This window comes from Mastigoproctus giganteus, chromosome 5 (genome assembly GCF_048544385.1).
Source record: "Mastigoproctus giganteus isolate SK-2022 chromosome 5, ASM4854438v1, whole genome shotgun sequence".
Classification (NCBI taxonomy): domain Eukaryota; kingdom Metazoa; phylum Arthropoda; class Arachnida; order Uropygi; family Thelyphonidae; genus Mastigoproctus; species Mastigoproctus giganteus.
Window position 1 is genome coordinate 230,700,617 of NC_143579.1, and position 19,102 is coordinate 230,719,718.

Consider the following 19,102-nt stretch of genomic DNA (forward strand, 5'->3'; position numbering starts at 1 on the left):
GAAGCAGAATGTGTAGCAATATCAAGAGGTAACTGAGGTGTTGTATGCAATTCAGTTTCTAGACAATGTCAACAATACCTGGATGAGAATGGAGGACAATTTGAACACTTGCGTTAATATGTTAATGCATATTTTTTTCTCACATTTTTTCTTCGTTATAAAATTGAATTAATGAAAATAAACGTAGAAGTTATTAACAATCAAAGTGTGTATACATTTTTTCTGGACACCATGTAGTTACGCTACTGGATAAATTGTCAATTTTTGTTTTTCTGTTATATTCACTTCCATTGAATAAATTTGATTTTCTCATTCCAAAAGAAATGTAAATAAATAAATAATTATAAAATAAAAATAATAAAATAAAATGAAAAGAAAACTATAAAAAAGTCAGTGGTTACTAATGTTATTGGTTTAATATTAATAGTTAATAACGTTAGTGTAGATTTTAAGCAGTAGGGAGAGCGCAGAACTTTTAACACCTGTAGAGATATCAACAAACGGAGTTGAAACTTATCTTTAGTAGGAGAAGCTTGGCAGTACGTCAGATTTTGTTAATCTGTCATTTAAATTAATTGTAAATGTAACTAAAGTTAAAAAAAAAAAAATGAATTTAGGTACTTTTACCGACACAGGAAACATGAAAGAAAATGAAACAAGTAAGTACAAGAAAAAGCAAAACATCCTCCCCCCTGGAATGTATAATTAGAGACCAAATATAAAATTCGATTATTTATGTATTAATATAAATAATAAGTAATTTATAGTTGATAGTATGTATAATTATAACTCGTACTTAGTAATCTCTGTAATGTATATTTGTTGTTTTTCAGCTAGGTAGTTTATGTTTACCACGATATTCCGGAGTGCTAACAACTCCACGATCTCTTTATTTTTAAAAGCAGGGTGAGCTGCCAGCTGTACATCCCACATCTGTCGAGGACATAAACCCAACCCACGCCTTAAACGATTCTAATTAAATATTGTGCAGGTGCACTGAGGTTATTTATGCATAAGTTAGGGGCATTACATTATCCAGTTATTAATGTACAACTTCACCCGAGGGACTCACATATGGTGGTAGTAGTAGTAGTGGCATGTGATGCAAGAAAGCAAGTGTATCAGTTTATGCAGCATCAGCCAAAAAAAAAAAAAAAAAATTTACAAAACAATTTCCTCTAAATGTTTGTCCAGTTCCTCCTTAAATTTATTTAACCTATCAACTTCCACAAGGACAGATGGAAGTTTGTTCCAGCAATTAACCACCCACTGGCTAAAGGCAAATTTCCGCACATCTGTTTTTCCTCAATTTTAATTTATGCCCCCTTAGGTTCGTAATCTGAACAAGTGAAAGAATCTCATCAGAATTCAGCATGCTCAACCCATTGAAGGCTTTATACAACTCAATCAGATCAACTCGCAGGTACCTGGTTCTCCAGCCGCTGCAATTTGCAGAACTTAAGCCTCTCTTCCCTTCATTCCCCTTACCAATCTTGTTGCCCTTCTTTGTACACTCTCAAGCAAATCTACATCCTTCCTAAAATGTGGCCTCCAGACCTGTAAGCAGTACTCAAGGTGTGGCCTGACCATTGCCTTATACAGAGGGACAATCACCTCCTTTTTACTGCAAGCAAAATTCCTGTATATCATTGACAAAACCCCATGACCTGCCCTGGCAGTTCATGGGGTTTTGTTAATGATATACAGGATGATATGAGCTTGGCACACCCAGGGTCCTCAGCTGGATATCATCATTCATCTCTTTCTTGATAATTCCTTTCTACTTTTCTGTCTTTCTCTCTCAGGGTAACTCAGGAATATTTTTTTGGCTGGTGCAGCATAAGCTGCACCAGCCAAAAAAATGCACATATGGCTTCCTTGCACATATGGCTAATAATAATAATAATGTGTGTAGTCTATAATTTAATAAAAATTGGAATAACTTCATTTTGATTATGGCCAAGTTAAAAAGAAATTTGCAGAATATTCTAATAAAGAATAAAGTGAATAAATAAATTGTTCTGCTATCACTCTTAGTGGGTGTCATTTGTAGTCACATTTTAAAAACTGCTGGAATCAACATATATGAATATTCTGTAATATTAAATACAGTTGATATAGTATTATCTCTGACCATATTATGCATTATTAAATCACAAATTGAACAAAAAAGCAGTTGTTTTGTGGTTAATTATTATTATTTTAAACTTTGATTATAGTGCATAATATGACAGCATAAAATTTACAGCATTTATCCTATTTGCATTGATTTAAATTTCTTATGCTGTATAAATGTTTTTTTAATTTCACTTCTTTTGTTATATCTTGAATTGATACTTGCTGTATTTCATTCCAATAGAACAGAGGAATGAAATACAATTTGCTTAACCCTAACTAAGTCGCTCTCCTAAACAGGATGCAAATGCTTGCATGGCATTTGTAAGGGATCATTTATTTTTATTATAAAAAAAATAATTGTGAATATTTTTTTTTTGAAATGAAAAGGTATTTTATTAATTTATTCCACTTTTTATTCTTTGAAATTTGTTGTGTAGCATGCATTTTTCCCCCCCACACATTTGTTTATACCTCCCTTCCAGCTTTTCATCCAGCATCTGAATATTAAAAAATATATATTCAGAGAAATATATGTAATGGGTGCAAAGATGAGTGCAGATATATTATAATAATTCATATCAACAAATTCTGGATAATATATGATGGAGCAAATTGCAATTGCTGGATGAGCAGGTTTGAACATGTTAGCCACCAAAAAAGATTGAACCAATCATTCACATAATGTCCATTAAATGCTCAATAATTAACCTTTCATAAATGTAATAAGTCAAAAAAAAAAAAAAAGGAGGGGGGGGGAACATATCATCAGAGAAAATTAGTGGAGAAAGCTACAATTCAAGGAAGCTTTTGTAATATCAGAGATAAAAAAAAAAACAACTCATCTATAGAACTTTATCCCTCATATCATACTATTCCTACCTTGTAGACCATCACAAGGTACTAATATGGCTAGCCCATGAATTTCACCAATCAGTCAACCTCAACCACTAGCCTGCTAACCAAATACAAACTTCCTATGGCACAGTCTATTAGTTTTCCCAGGTAGTTATATTTATGCTCTCTGATTTTTGCAATCTATCTCATTGTGAAAATTTTATTGTTATTCAGTTTGCTCCATCTGCTCGAGTCCATGCTCTGTAACCATGTTCTGTAACCAACTGTTCATAGTTTCTCCTTGTATATACAGCCTCTATCATATTCTAACTTTGGACCATTTCAAGTCATCTGATTTTGGACCATTTCAAGAAGCTCAATGTTTTACTTGAAACACAGCCTACAGATCTGAACACAGTATTCCAGATGTGATCTTGCCATTTTATAGTATATTGGAACTGTAACTTCCTTCTCTCTACATGCAGTGGTATAGTAATTCATTGATGAAAAACACTGACTTCCTGGCTTATTATTCTGCTGCTAAATTTAATGCTGATTGTATAATACTGAAATGTATTTCTTCATTTATACCCTTTGGCTCAACCCCCTGAGTTTTTCCTGGGTTATTATTTCCCAAATATGAAACCTTACATTTGGCAGCATTAAAATGCAACTACCATTTTTCTGACCATCCGTGAAGCCAGTCCACGTCATTCTAAAGAAGCTCAGCTGACTTGATTCTTAACCACACTTCCTATTCTGATATCATTTGCAGATTTCAATGTCACAGCATTTATTCCCTTGTTGATATCAGTCATGAAACAGGAGTGATCCTAGTATTGAATCTTGAGAAAATCTTGCTTATAATTCTGACCACTCTGAAGAATGGATATTTTTAAGAACCCTCTGACTAGTTTTTCAGTCATCCCTCATTTCACCTCAGGACCATATCAGTAATCCAAACACTTTGCAGCTTGTGCAGCAACCTCCCATATGTAACCATGTCAGAGTCTAAGTATATAATGCCAAAACTGTTTTTTTTTTTTTTTTTTGTATTCAGCCCCTGTGTGACTGTCATATTAGTTTATTGGGTTGTCAAACAAGATTTTATATTTACAAAGCCATGTTGTGACCCATTTAATTTATTGAAACCAAAGTGAAACTGAAACCCCCCCATTAGTGAAGGGTTGGCACTTCTATAATCTAAGGGAATTAATCTTTATTACTATGATGGCCTGATGGTGAATTGTAAAGGTTTGGCCTAGTCCTTTGCTGCCTCTTTCAGTGTGTGTCAGCAACTGGGCCTTACACACATTCAAGCTCAGTAGTTTATTGTTTAGACACACTTCTGTAACATCAATATCACATATTCCAGTGATTTTCAACTGGGGTGCTGCAAAAACATTCCAGGGGTGCCACGTAATTTGGGTTTAAGTTATTTAAACTTATTATTTTTAAAAATTTATATATTTATTTCATTGTAAAAAGGTGTACAGTATCTTTTTAATTTTGTAGTGATCTTTAATTGATGTTTATTTCGAACCTCTACATAAAGAATAAAATTATTATATATATATATATAAGCATAAGCATATGTGCAGCATAACCATTTTGTTTATAGTTATATTATTGTAATAACCATCATATAACATATATTTTTTTAATATTAGATATATATATACAGAGAGAGAATCGGATCAAACAAGCAGAAAATTGAGTAGGGGTGCCAAAAAACAAAATAAATTACTTAGGGGTGCTGTTATTAAAAAAAGGTCGAAAACCACTGATGTATCCTATAGTGCTTAGGTATATAGCACAGTATCCCTCACCCTGAAAAAGACTTTCTACTGGGAAGATTAATACCCAGCATATCTGGCTCACTAGTAGTATCTACTCATGATTATCTATGATTATGTTGCTTCCTTTGAGCATAGCTTTCAGATTTACTCTTTTCCTCTGTATTTATATACAAATATAATCCAAAAAATAACATGAAAGAAAAATAGTGTCTGTTAGATGTTGTGAAACTGGCAAATGATTGAAAATACACACATTGGGTACTGTGGACCCACTGTAGAAGGATCTTCTATTGGCTTATACCATAGAACTTAACATTGACAACATACATAAGGCCTGTTCATTGCAACTGCTGCTGTCATCCAGGTAGCTGATGTTTGAAATAGTTGTAGAGACTGAATATATATGTATATATAATTTTTATTAAGTTGAAATTTAATGGGAAAAATATTAATTCTAAATACTAATATTATGGCATATAAAAAAAAAAATTAAAACACAACACTTCCCATTTCATGCATCCATTTGCACCAAAAGTTTGTCCAGTTCTTCCTTGAATTTATTTAAACTACCAACTTCAACAACGATAGACAGAAGTTTGTTCCAGCAGTCAACCACCTGCTGGCTAAAGAATATATTATTATTCCACACTTAATTTTCTAATAAATTATAGCATATCAATAAAATTAATTTTTTTTCCCACAATGAATTACATTGTCAGTTATTAGAGACATACAATGTTTCTAATAACTGACTATGTTACTTTTCATTTGGCAAATTATAGCCCAGTTATCAAAGAAACTGCAGCAAAAATTATAATGGGTGAATTTATTTCTCTTTATACAGCCATGGCCACATGAGTTTACAATGTCATTTTAACTGTTTTATTGCTGTAGATAACCAATGTAACAGTTCATAAATCTTGCATTTTATGGTGGTAGGATATAGCTCTATCTTGCAGTATACATGTCTGCATATTTACCACAGCCATCTGTTATCCAAATGAGTTCAAATTAATAAATATATGATATATTTTTAGTATTATATTCTTTTGTGTTTTTTTCCCATTGGTCATTTTTTTAATATTGTCTGTAAGTGAACCAGTGCTCTTTGTATATTAAAATGTATTTGTGAATCAATTTTCCTTTTTTCAGCACAAACAACATGTAAATCTTATTGTGATTTTAACTTGTGTAGGCTATAAACCATATATATATATTTTTTTTTTTTGAACTCGCATACTTTGTGAAATGGTGCTCTGTGAGTCCATGACCAAATTAGTCAGTATGCCTAAAAGCCTCAAAACATCTTGAATTTTTAAAATAAATAATATTTAAAATATCAGTTTTAAAAATAAGTAAAAAAAACTTTCTAAAATATTTTTTTTGCTTCTCTGTTATAACTTTTTTCTAATTGGTTATTTACAGAACCTATTACTCAAATTCCTGAAGAAAACTGGTCCAAAAGAAGAAACCTTTTAGCATTCTGGTACTCATTTTCATTATATTTTATTTTATTATACAATTAATTATTTTGATTAAACCCGACACTTTTCATTAACTTGCTGGAAGGTACATTGTAGTTCATATCATCCCAATAATTTTCAACTGGTTTTGTGCTTTAAAACTGCTCTCTTCCTTCAGCTGTAACTTTCATTTTCATGAAGAAGAGTTTTAATGTTTCCCACATGCTTGTGGGTTTTACACATTTTATGGTGGGTTCAGTAATTTTCTAAAAGCAATATTTATATCTTTGTGTATTGATGTGCATTATTCTTATTTGATATGACATTTTGTTATTAGGAATTTTAGTAGAATGAAAATTCATTCTATAAAATAAATAAAAATTGCATTTCCTTGTTCTAACTTAGTAGTATTAGTAACATGGAGCAAATCTTATATAGCACCAGACAACGAAAAATTCTCCACTTCCTTAAAATAATTTGTTTAACCCTTTAAATATATTTAGATTACCCATTTCCATAACACCAGAAAGAATTTTATTCCATTAATTGATTACTCTCTGGCTAAATGCAAATTTCCACACATCTATTCCATACCCCTCCTCCTTCAGTTAAAATTTATACCATCTTATGTGTGTATCTGAGAAAGAGTAAAGATATTATCAGTTTTTAGCTTACTTAAATATGTTTCATTTTGGTCATGATGCACACAGTTAGTTTCCAGAAATTGTAGTTTACAGAACCCTAGTCTTTCTTACTAAGGATATCCTTTTGTGCACTCCCATCTAATCTTGTTGCTCTTCTCTGCACCTTTCGTAGCATATCTGTATTTTGCCTAAAGTGAGATTTCTAAGCCTATATGTAGTATTCCAGATGTGGTCTAACCATTGTCTTATACAATGAATACTTCTGCTGGCAAAGTTCTTGTATATCATTAACAGAATCCGATGAGCTTTTTATAAGCCTGTTTGCACTGCTAATAATTTCATGTTGTTTCTACCAAAATTTCATGTTATTTCAGACATTGACTTCAGGTAACTAAATCAGTATCATTAATAAATACTGAAAACAATAAGGTGACTCAGCACTGACCCCTATGGTACATCACTTATCAAATTAGTCAATGAAGAGCAGCAGCTGTTTATAAGCAAGCAAATGCAGTCTTCATCTCCTACCACTTAACTATCCTTTTTTAGTTAGCAGTAACTTGCCTCTAATGCCACATTGTTCCAAATTTATGCAGGAGTCATACATGTAGAATAGAATTAAAGGCTTTACTGAAGTCTGTGTATGATGTAAAAATTATTCTTTGCATTTGTTTCCTTTGTGATGACCTCTTAGAAGCTAATTTCTATGATCTTACTTTAACAAATTCATTCTAACTGCCCTATGATTCCAATCATACAAGCTGATCTTGTATTCCTTCTTTTACTATTGACTCCATTATTTTCCCATTATTTTTTACAGAGGTTAGACCTACAGGTCTGTAGTTATCCACTTTACCCTTTGAACTACCATTGTGAATAGGAGATACATTTACATATCCCCCTCTATGGACTTCCCTGAATCTAAGGATAATCTCACTGTTATGGCTGAAATTTTAACTACCTATTTTGCAGCTTCTCTTAATATAATTGGATAGATTCCATCATCCCAGGTGTTTTCTTCACTTTTAGTTGAAGCAGTTTTTTTTCCACCTTCCTTTCCTTTGTTATAAAATAATTTAACTTCCAGGTGTTATTAAATAGATGTTCATCATCTATAATGACTGGGTATAGTCAGTTTCCTCATCATGACTGGGTACAGTCAGTTTCCTTATCTTGCATAGTGGTGTATTGCAGTAAAACATACATTAAGAACCTCAGTCCACTTTTTAATTTTATTATTTCTGCTCTTTCATTAAAAGTTTACATTGTGACATTTTATTACACTGAACAGTAAACTACCTACATAGAAAGCAGTAAGTGTTAAAAGTACTACCTTATGTAGGTCATGAAATGAAAACCTAATGGCATAGATGATGATGTGTGATCACTCTTTTGATGCTATATCTGTACATGGGAGGTGTAGATTACGTAACTGAGCCATTCCTTGTTGTCTGCATTGTACGACAATTTTATTTCTCCATATACAATGATTCAGTATGAATTTGATATTTTCTTATAGTGTGTTTCCAATAACAAAATGACCATCTTGAAAGTCTCTTCCAGTTTTCCTTTTCAAGAACTCAAAAAAATAAATCCAAAGCATAAATCCCACTTTAAAACTGCATAGGAGCACCTGCTACCATTTTGCTATTATAGTAGTTAACAATATAGTATTTGGAGTTGCAAATGATTCACGTGTGGTGGTACCACACTTGCATCATTTGCCACTTGGTATGTTATTCTGGAATTTCCTTATACCAATACCCTGTTTTTGTCAATGTTAAATTTTAATTGCCATTCCTCAGCCCATCTGCTTAATTTTTCTATATCTTTTTGCAGTGATGTACCCCGATTAGTGATGTTAACCAACCCTGCTAACCTTTGTATTATCTGCAAGTAAACTTAGACAGTAAGCTTGATATGCCTTCATTAATATCCTTAATAAATATTGGTAACAATGATGGGCCCAGCACTGAACCCTGGGAGGAGGACATGATTTTAATCAACTAATAACATTAGGCCAAGGTGAGCAATGTGCATCGATGTTGCACATTCTGATCTGTGCACTTCAGATCAGAATCTACCGCTTTTTGACTCCCATCTACTGTTTAAAATTCTTCCTAAAGTAAAAAAAAAAAAGTGTGTTTAATATAAGATATATAAACTAAGGATTGTACACTACCTTTTTAAATCTGTATCTCTGGAATGCCCTCCCATCTTGTCCCTCATGTAAGGAGGCACATCTGTTCTTTTCAACTTGATTACTGTCTGTCATGAGGCGCCTCCGTAGCCAGGTGGGAAGGAGCAGCAGTGCATAGCACATGCTTCTTGATTAGACCGGGGTTCGAGCCCATCACCACCAAATACGGAGGATGTGGAAAGGTCAGAGAATGACCACCGCATATCCCGGAGCAATATGGCCTTAGTTGCTAATGCTCCTAAAAACCAAAAATAACTAACTAAAAAATAATAACTGTCTGTCATGAAACTTTCTGCATCAACCCCCCCCTGCCCAATCAAACTACTCAAAGGCATGCAGTTATCTGTGGCTTTTATTTTAAAACAGAAATGTTTTAGAGCATACAAATGTTCCTCTTCTGAACAAGACTATCATGTTTTTACCGAGTTTCGGAAAGAATTTAATAAACTTAATAGAGATTGTATTTCAAACTGTATAAATTTTAAAATTAAAACAAATTTTAAAATAAAACAAACAAGTACATTGCAAGGTTTAACAAAATAGATTGCTTTTCCAATCAGTAATATGAACTCATCTCTCTCCAAATACTTCTTGAAAATTTATTTAGTTCCTTACTTCTGATAGGCTTTGCTGGCCCAGGTAACATTCTTTTCTTCATTGTAAATATATCTAATGCTTATATACCTGATCTTTTAATTCACTTTTTCAGTGCAGTTCTGTCATACAACTTTTTCCTTTTGAATAAGCTATGTATAAATTGTTTCCACTTCCAAAATTTAAAAGATGTTCATTTTATATCTGTATCATCATTCATTCTTAAGCTACTTGAGTGAGGTATTCTTCCACTATTATCTATACAGTTCTTTCATATGCACTCTAATCATATCAATCATGGTATCACTGGTCTGTTCACAATTGCAAATTTACTTACTACAAACTTTCTGATTCTTAGTGCAATAAATTGTTATCATAAACACTGACATCAACTCTGCTTTTGAATCTGTATGCATAACATTGTTCGTAACCTCATTTGAAAGACTATAATAACATACCTTGAGACCTAAAATTTCTTTAAAAATCTCTATTCTAGGATCCTTGTTACTTCTGTTCAACGACGCACTATAGCCAGTGTAGCTTATGTGCCATTAAACACACACACTCACACTCTCACATACTCACACTCTCACATACTCACATTCTCACATACTCACACTCTCACATACTCACTCTCACTCACTCACTCACTCACTCACTCTAGAAATCCTTTGTTATTTCAGCTGGCATTCCTCAAGGTATCATCTACTACTCTTATAGCCTTACTGTAACCATTTCTTCAGTCTCATATGAGTGTCCTTTCATATGCAGGTGATTTAAAGATTATCACAACTTCTGATTCTCCTCTTATAGCTGAACAATTTCAAATTTTTGTGTGATAGACATTTTTCTTCCAGTTAGAAATATTAAATATTTTAATCTCTCAAATATTCCTTCTAAATATCATCATCTCCCAATCACTTATAAACCTGTTTCATTTTTCAATTTCAGCCTCATTGGATTCTCGAATGATTTCCCTAACCCTTTATAAAGATTTTGAAATGTTTTATGATCCAGATTACCTTTTGTTCATCATTGCAACTATTTGGCCAGTAAATTCAACAGTACAATTTGGTCTCTAAAATAAGAGCTGCAACATGTTCATTCCTCTAATTTAATCATTAAATACTTCAGCAGAATACTTAAATTCAATATTTTATGTGCCTCTCCCATCTGGTCTGGTGTTGCTATATTTGACTTCAAAAAGATTTGTCTTGAATTTTGTGTTTTTGTTGAATACCTTAATTTATATGGAATATTTTTGTTTTTTTGCTTAGTCCTTTTTTTCCAAACTCTTTGGAGCTATGGATCCTCATAACCTGGAAATTTCCTCATGAACAATTAGAATTAAACCCTCCCAAATCCTCATCAACGACAGACATTGGATAACACAACATCACTTTCCTTTCAAAATTATGAGAGATGTAAATGCTAAGAGCATTTACATCTCTTTTTGAGCATATTCTTGGCTGAGTATGTGAAAAAAAGATCTTTTTACAAAAGTGTATATGGCTCTTAAACAGATTAATAAAAACTGCCATCCACTCTCTCTCTACATATGATAATTTTATGTTATATATTAGCATTAGTTGAGGCATATGATGCAAGAAAGCAAGCTTATACAGCATCAGCCAAAAAAAACCCTTTCCTATTTCACCCATCCGTTCACTTCAAATGTTTGTCTAGTTCAGCCTTAAATTTATTTAATTTAATTTAAATTTCTAGTTAACCTTAATGTACAGGGTTGTTAAAATTAAAGTATCCCTATGTAGAGGCTCTGGAGTGAGTTCTAAGGCTCGTATTGATGAGAAGTTTGGACAACAGGTACAATAAAAAATGCGCTCATCATTTATTGGAAAAAAAAAATTAGTTACAAAATTTGTCACTGTATGGCGCTATGTTACTGTATGGCACATAACTATCTTAGTTACGATTATGCAAATAACTTACATTATTTGCATAATCTTAAGTTATTGCCACAGTGTCACTACTCAGCTCTAATGTACTGTATAAAAGCAAAGCAGTCACTTCAAAATCATACAGTAGATGTTTTCCTGCACTACAGCAGCAGTGCCAACAATGTTGCAAGAAAAGGCACTATTAGTGAAGCTGTACTATCAGAACAGCAACAATGCAGCTGCAGTGTGCCTCCATAGCCAGGTGGGCAGGAGCAGCAGTGCGTAGCACACGCTTCTTGATTAGACCGGGGTTCGAGCCTGTGACCACCAAATACGGAGGATGCGGAAAAGTCAGGAAATGATCACCGCATATCCCTGGAGCAATATGGCCTTAGTTGCTAATGGTCCTAAAAACCAAATAACAACAACAATGCAGCTGCAGCTATCAGAGAATTCTGCCATCAGAAGCACATAAGGCGTGGACCTGTAACTGTGCTGTCCACAAAATGATTGCAAAATTTGAAGTGACAGGACATCTTGGTGTTCAACCAGGTAGAGGTTGAAAACGAGTGGACATCCTCTCATATTGAAGATGTGGCTATGGCTGTCGTGGATTTATCAAGTCAATCTCCATGTGGCAGCACAAGTGTGCCAGCTGTTTCTCGTGAAGTGGGCATGCCATATTCCACTGCAAGGCTAGTAATGCTTCAGGTGTTGTGGTACTATCCTTACAAGATGCACATGCTACAGCAGCTAAAGCATGTTGCAGATGTTCGTTTCACATACTTCAGTTTCTGGTGCAAATGTCAGTGAATATCACTTGGCCATGGAACATCCTTTGGAGTGATGAAGCCCACTTCTGCTTAAATGGACAAGTGAATATGTACAACTGTTGCATTTGGGCAACAGAAAACCCTCGAGTTATCCAAGAGGTCCTGTTGCATTCCCCAAAAGTGATGAAATAGTTTAATGCTTATAGTGTTTTCCTCCTCTTGTTATTGTTAATGTAATACGGCTAAGCACAGTTTTTTTTTAGAGTTCTTGCCTGTAGCTCTTCTACTATACTTCTTTACTTATATAAACTCTAGAAGGAAGGGGATGAATCAGATTGGTCCACTTGATATCGATGGTTTAACTGTTGATGATCCTGCTCAGATAGCTGACACACTGAATGAGTATTTTGCATCCATCTCTTTAGTAAAGTGAAGGACAGAAGCTTATTAAACTCTAACAGGGAGCTTAATGATTTTGTAATAACTGAGAGTAAAGTGGAGGGGAAATTGTTGAAGTTAAACAGAGGAAAGGCACCTGGGGTGGATGGGATCTATCCAGTTATATTAAAGGAGATGGCAAAGGAAGTAAGCAAATCCTTAGTCATAATTATGACAGCATTCTTGGACTTGGGAGATGTCACCATGGTCTGGAGATGTGCAAATATATCTCCAATTCACAAAGGGGGACCAAAAGGTGACACCAGTAATTACAGACCTGTTAGTTTAACTTCTGTTCCAGAGAAAATAATGGATCACTGGTTAAAGAAGTATTGCAGGATCATTTAGACAAGACTGCAGTAATAATTTAGACGCAGCATGGGTTTGTTAAGGGGAAGCCTTGTGTGACCAATTTCATTGGATACTATGATGTGGTTACAAAGGAACTGGATGCAAAAAATAATTTCGATATCATATACTTGGATTTCAGGGAAGCTTTTGATACTGTTATGCATGAAAGACTACAGTACAAATTGGAGCAGTATGATATTAAGGACAAGTTACTATAATGAATAAAAGGGTGGTTGAGTTGGAAATGACAGAGAGTGGTAATCAGTGGACACTGCTTTTCATGGGCTGATGTTGTTAGTGGAGTGCCCCAGGGTTCGGTGTTGGGCCCGCTTTTGTTTTGTATATTTATCAATGATATTGATGAAAGTAGATCAGGCTTAATGTCCAGGTATTCAAATGATACAAAGATTGGCAGGGTTGTTAATGACAGTAATAGCAGTATGCTACTGAAACAGAATCTAGAAAATTTGGGCAGATGGGCTGAGAACTGAAAACTGAAGTTTAACAATGACAAAAGCAAAGTACTGCATATGAGTAGAAATAACCCCAGAGAAACATACCAATTGTGTGGTACTACACTTAGGGTGATAGAAACTGAAAAAAAAAAAGACCTGGGAGTAATTGTACAATCAGATATGAAGTTTTCTGAGCAATGCAGACAGGCTGCCAGAGCAGGTCATGGAGTATTGTTAATGTTGTTAATGATATATGGGAATTTTGTTAGTAGGGAAAAGGAGGTGATTATCCCTTTGTATAAGGCAATGGTCAGGCCATGCCTTGAGTACTGCTTTCAGGTCTGGAGGCCTCATTTTAGGAAGGATGTATAGTTGCTTAAGCATGTACAGAGAAGGGCAACAAGATTGGTGAGGGGAACGAAGGGGTCCTCTTACCAAGAAAGGCTTAAGTTCTGCAAATTGCAGTGGCTGCAGACTAGGCACATGCGAGGTGATCTGATTGAGGTGTACAACCCCAGGGTCTCAAATCTGGTGGGTGTGGGCTTGGCACACCCATGGTTCTGAGCTGGATATCAACATTCTTCTTTTTTCTAGGTGATTCCCTTCTACTTTCTCTCTTTCTCTCTCTCTCTCTGTAATTCAGAAAAATTTTTTTTTTTTTTTTTTGTCTGGTGCAGCATAAGTTTCAAGCTTCCTTGCACCATATGGCTAATAATAATAATAAGGCCATTGTGGAAGTTGATAGCTTAAATAAATTTGAGGTGGAAGTGGAGAAACCTTTTAGAGGAAATGGATGTGTGAAATTGTTGTTTTTTTTTGTTTTTTTTGGCTGATGCTACATAAGTTCATGCTCTTGGTTGCTTGCATCACATGCCTATACTACTTTTCTCTTTCTCTCTCACTTTATTTCCCATCTGTCTCTTGTTCTTGTCATTTGATTCTCTGTTTCTTTGCTCATTTATTTTCTTTCTTTCTTGTATTCTCTTTGCTTTCTCATTTTCTTTTTTAAGTATTGTGATTGGTGAGAGGAACAAAGGGTTCCCCTTCCTCTTGTCAAGAAAGGCTTCAGTTTCAGCATTTCTAATTATGATATGAGAGAAATCTCACCAAAACTATACACTAAGGTTTTCTCACCCAACTTGTGTTTTCATAACTTTAGCCATAGTTTATTGGCACTGTATTGACTTGATGCAATAAATGGATATTGATTGATTGATAAACTGATAATTTCATAAATGTTGTTAGTGATATTGAAATTAGCAGATTGTGCAAAGATGCATAATTTCACAGATGCAAGAAAGAATAAGGTGAAATGGAAACTGGCAGAGGTGAAAGTGATTCTTGCACTTCTTCTATTGGAATTAGCAGCATCCTGGAAAACAAGATGCAGGGTATTTCAGAGACTGCTGGGAGTCATTGCAGTACAAGTAAGAACATAGGTTGTGTTAGGGTAGCTAAGAATAGGAACAGGTGCAGGTATACTTGCATGTACACCAATGCTAGGAGTTTGGTAAATAAATTTGATGAATTTGAGGTATTGCTCAGAACATCAAAGGCAGATATCGTTGGGATATCAGAGACGTGGTGTCACACAGATATAAGGAATGCAGAACTGGAATTTGGGGAGTGCAATGTGTACAGGAAGGTAGGAAGGGAAGAGGGGTTATACTATTAGTTAAGAAACACATAAAATCCAAGGAAGTGAAGCCAGTCGACATCACTGGACAGTGCAGTGTCGAGTCAGTTTGGTGTGACATAAGCATCGGGATATCAAAATTGAGAGTGGGAGTGTGTTATAGGCCTAATGACTCTGATGAGTATAATAAGGAATTGTACATGGAAATAGAGTGGGCCAGTAAATCAAGAGAGTCTTATAATGGGGGATTTTAATTTCCCAGATATTGACTGGAATTTGTGCATTGGTCACTCACACAATACTAAGGCGTTTGTGCATTTATTGGATGATTGTTTTCTACATCAGCATGTTCGGGAGGCAACTAGAGGGAGTAATACTCCTGATCTAATTATCAGTAGTGATTCTTCATGCATTAAGAATCTGCAGATAAAGGAACCACTAGGTGGCAGTGATCACAGTGTGCTGAAGTGGGATTTACTCAAAGAGGTAACTACCATCAGGGGTAAAGGGAAAGGTTTTTGCTTTCATAAAGGTGACTACGGTGGTCTGAGAGAGTATTTAAATTCTGTATGGTGGGACCAACTGATGATGTTACCAACAGCAAATTCAAAATGGGAAGCATTCAAAGAATTTATCTTGGAAGCTACTAGGCTCTACATACCAACTAAGAAATATTGTTCAATGTTTAGGCCTAAATGGATGTCAGATGGACTAATGAGACATGTGGCAGAGAAGAAAAATGCATGGGATACATATAAATAAATGGGTGACATGGAAGCCTATGATAGATATAAGCTGGTCTGTAACCAAGTCACAAAGGCGATTAGGCAGGCAAAGGCAGAATTATGAGAAATCCTTGGCAAAGGATGCAAAGAAAAACAACAAAGAGTTCTTAACCTGTGTAAACTCTAGAAGGATATTGATGTCCACTGGATATTGATGGTTCAACTGTTGATGATCCTGCTCAGGTGGCTAACAAACTAAATGAGTATTTTGCATCTACATTCACCCATGAGGAGTTATTCAGGGATAGGAATGTCAGAGGTGAGTTAAACTCTGCCAGTGGGCTGGATGATTTTGTAATAACTGAGAGGAAAGTGGAGGAGAAATTGTTGAAGATAAACATAAAAAAGGAAACCGGGGTGGACGGGATCTACCCATTATATTAAAGGAGGCAGCAGAGGAAGTAAGCAAACCCTTAGCCATAATTATAAGAGCTTCTTTGGACTTAGGGGAGTTATCCATGGACTGGAGATATGCAAATGTGACCCCAATTCACAAAGGAGTATCAAAGGGCAACACAAGTAATTATAGACCTGTTAGTTTAACTTCTGTTCCAGGAAAATTAATGGAGGCACTGGTTAAAGAAGCACTGCAGGATCATCTAGACAAGACTTCAGTTATAGCTCGGACACAGCATGGTTTTGTTAAGGGAAAGTCTTACCTGACCAATTTGATTGGATACTATGATGTGGTCACAAAGGAACTGGATGCAGGGAATAACTGATATCGTATATTTGGATCTTAGAAAGGCTCTTGATACTGTTGCACATGGAAGACTGCTGCACAAATTGGAGCAGTGTGGCATTGGAGGCAAATTGCTGCTATGGATAAAGGGATGGTTGAATGGGAGAAGACAGAGTGGTAATTAATGAACACTGCTCATCGTGGACTAATGTTATTAGTGGAGTCCCTCAGGGTTCAGTATTGGGTCCATTGTTGTTTTCTGTATTTATAAATGATATTGATGATGGTATCAAGATGGTATGATGATGGTATCAAGCTTAATGTCCAAGTTTGCAGAAGATACGAAGGTTGGCAGGGTTTTTAAGGACACTAATAACGGTACTATACTGACAGTGGTAGAGAACGAAAAGGACCTGGGGGTAATTGTGTAGACAGATATGAAGTTTTCTGAGCAGTGCAGACAGTCTGCCAGAGTAGCTCATAGTGTCTTGTCAATGATATATGGGAATTTTTCTAGCAGGGATAAGGAGGTGATTATTCCCTTGTATAAGGCAATGGTCAGGCCACACCTTGAGTACTGTATACAGGTCTGGAGGCCTCATTTTAAGAAGGATGTAGAGCTGTTGAACGAGTACAGAGAAGGGCAACAAGATTAGTGAATGGAACAAAGGGTTGCTCTTATGAAGAAAAGCTTAAATTTTGCAAATTACAGTGTCTGGAGACTAGGCACCTGCAAGGTGATTTGATTGAAATGTATAAAGCCTTGAATGGCTTGAGCATGCTCAATGCTGATGGAATTCTCCCTCTTGCTCAGAATAATCATTTGAGAGGGCATAATTTCAAATTGAGGAAAGACAGATGTGCGGAAGTTTGCCTTTAGCCAGCGGGTGGTTGGTTGGTGGAACAGCCTTCCATCCTTTGTTGTGGAAGTTGATAGCCTAAATAAATTTTATGCTGAGCTGGATAGGTACTTGGAACGAATGAAGAGGTGAAATGGGAGTGTTTTTTTTTTTTTTTTTTTTTGCTGATGGCGCATAAGCTTACTTTTTTGAATTATATGCCTCTATTAATGCTAATGCTGATAAAGATATAGAAGAAGGAATCAGTGTGCCTGTTTTCCAGGAAGCTTGAATGGCAGTAGATTTGAAGATATTCCAATTTCAGCAGGAAATAATTTCTCTGCAATAAAATACAGTACCACACCTGCTTAGGAATATTTTAAATAAAATTAATGTATCTATTTGCATTTTTTTAAATACAATATATTGCAATTATTTGATAATAAAGGCAGTTTTTTCTTTATTTTAGTTAAAATTCGAGTAGTGATATATGTATCAGTAAGGCCTACTATATTTTTTAGTTTCAATGTAGTTTAAATAAATTTAAGGAAGGAAGGTTTGAGCAGAATGTCTGCTGGTATAATGCTTCCTTGCATTATGTTGCAAATATTATTTCTAATTCTTTTTAAAGAGGACAAGATCATTGTTAAAAATTGTTAGTTATTTAAAAAGTGTTAATGCTGCACTGCACTTTAAAAATTTTGAAAAGATTTTGAGTCATCGTTGAAAGATCACAGTATACCTGCTAAGACTGCACTTTTCTCTTCTGTGGCTTATGAGAGAGCAAAGTAGATTGCAAAATCTGAAAATTTTGTTTCCCGTAAACATTCAATATGTGCAAAATTCCAAGACCAAATAGAGCAGGATCCCAGTTACCAAAACTATGGGGACTGAGGATATTTCAGATAATCAATGTTTTTGAATAATTCATAATATATGTCCTCTCTCTACAATACAAAAGGTAAGCATGGAGAAAATTGGCAGCAGGGACAAGGAAGGAATTGTCCTGTTGTATAAGAAAATGATTAGGCCACATTTGATAACAGCATATAGGTCTGAAAGCTGCATTTTAGGTAAGGTGCAGATCTGTTGGAATGAATGCACCAAAAAAGGATACTCTTATCCATAAAAGATATCAGTTCTGCAAATTGCAGCATCTGGAAACCAGACACCTATGTGAGTGGCAAAAGATGCCACCTTGCATCTTTTGCCACTACTGTGACTAAATTACATTAATTTACATTTGTATGTTACAGATTACATTCTTTTATAGTGCCTTAAAATAATCGTCAGTTTTTTTTTTTTTTTTTTTTGTTGCTTGGAAGTTGCTAATTGTTTTTATAAATATAGGTAGTTCCCGATTTACGAGTTCTCGGGTTTATGAGTTTTTGCAGTGAAGTTTTAAGGCATCAAATCAATGTATTTAGTATTACACAGAAGTGATGTGGATGAATTCATAATGTTTTATAAAAATAGAATCATTATTTTATTTGCATAATAGTTTTGTTTCTTGCACATAAATTTCTTTGAGTGAAATTAGGGAGGAAAATAAAAGTAAAACATTTGTAAAATGTTGCAGATAATTAAAATTTC

The 19,102-nt window shown here is 34.8% G+C and overlaps 1 protein-coding gene across 1 annotated transcript in view; it reads left to right on the forward strand.

Moving 5' to 3' along the window:
• Nucleotides 1-578: 578 nt before the first annotated feature.
• The window catches only part of Cln3 (CLN3 lysosomal/endosomal transmembrane protein, battenin), an 82,120-nt gene continuing 63,596 nt past the window's right edge, over nt 579-19,102 (forward strand). The window contains exons 1-2 of the mRNA XM_090374841.1: nt 579-659; nt 6,177-6,237. Of these exons, the coding sequence (XP_090230967.1) occupies nt 608-659; nt 6,177-6,237 (113 nt within the window). The 5' untranslated portion in view covers nt 579-607. The remainder of the gene's footprint in view (nt 660-6,176; nt 6,238-19,102) is intronic.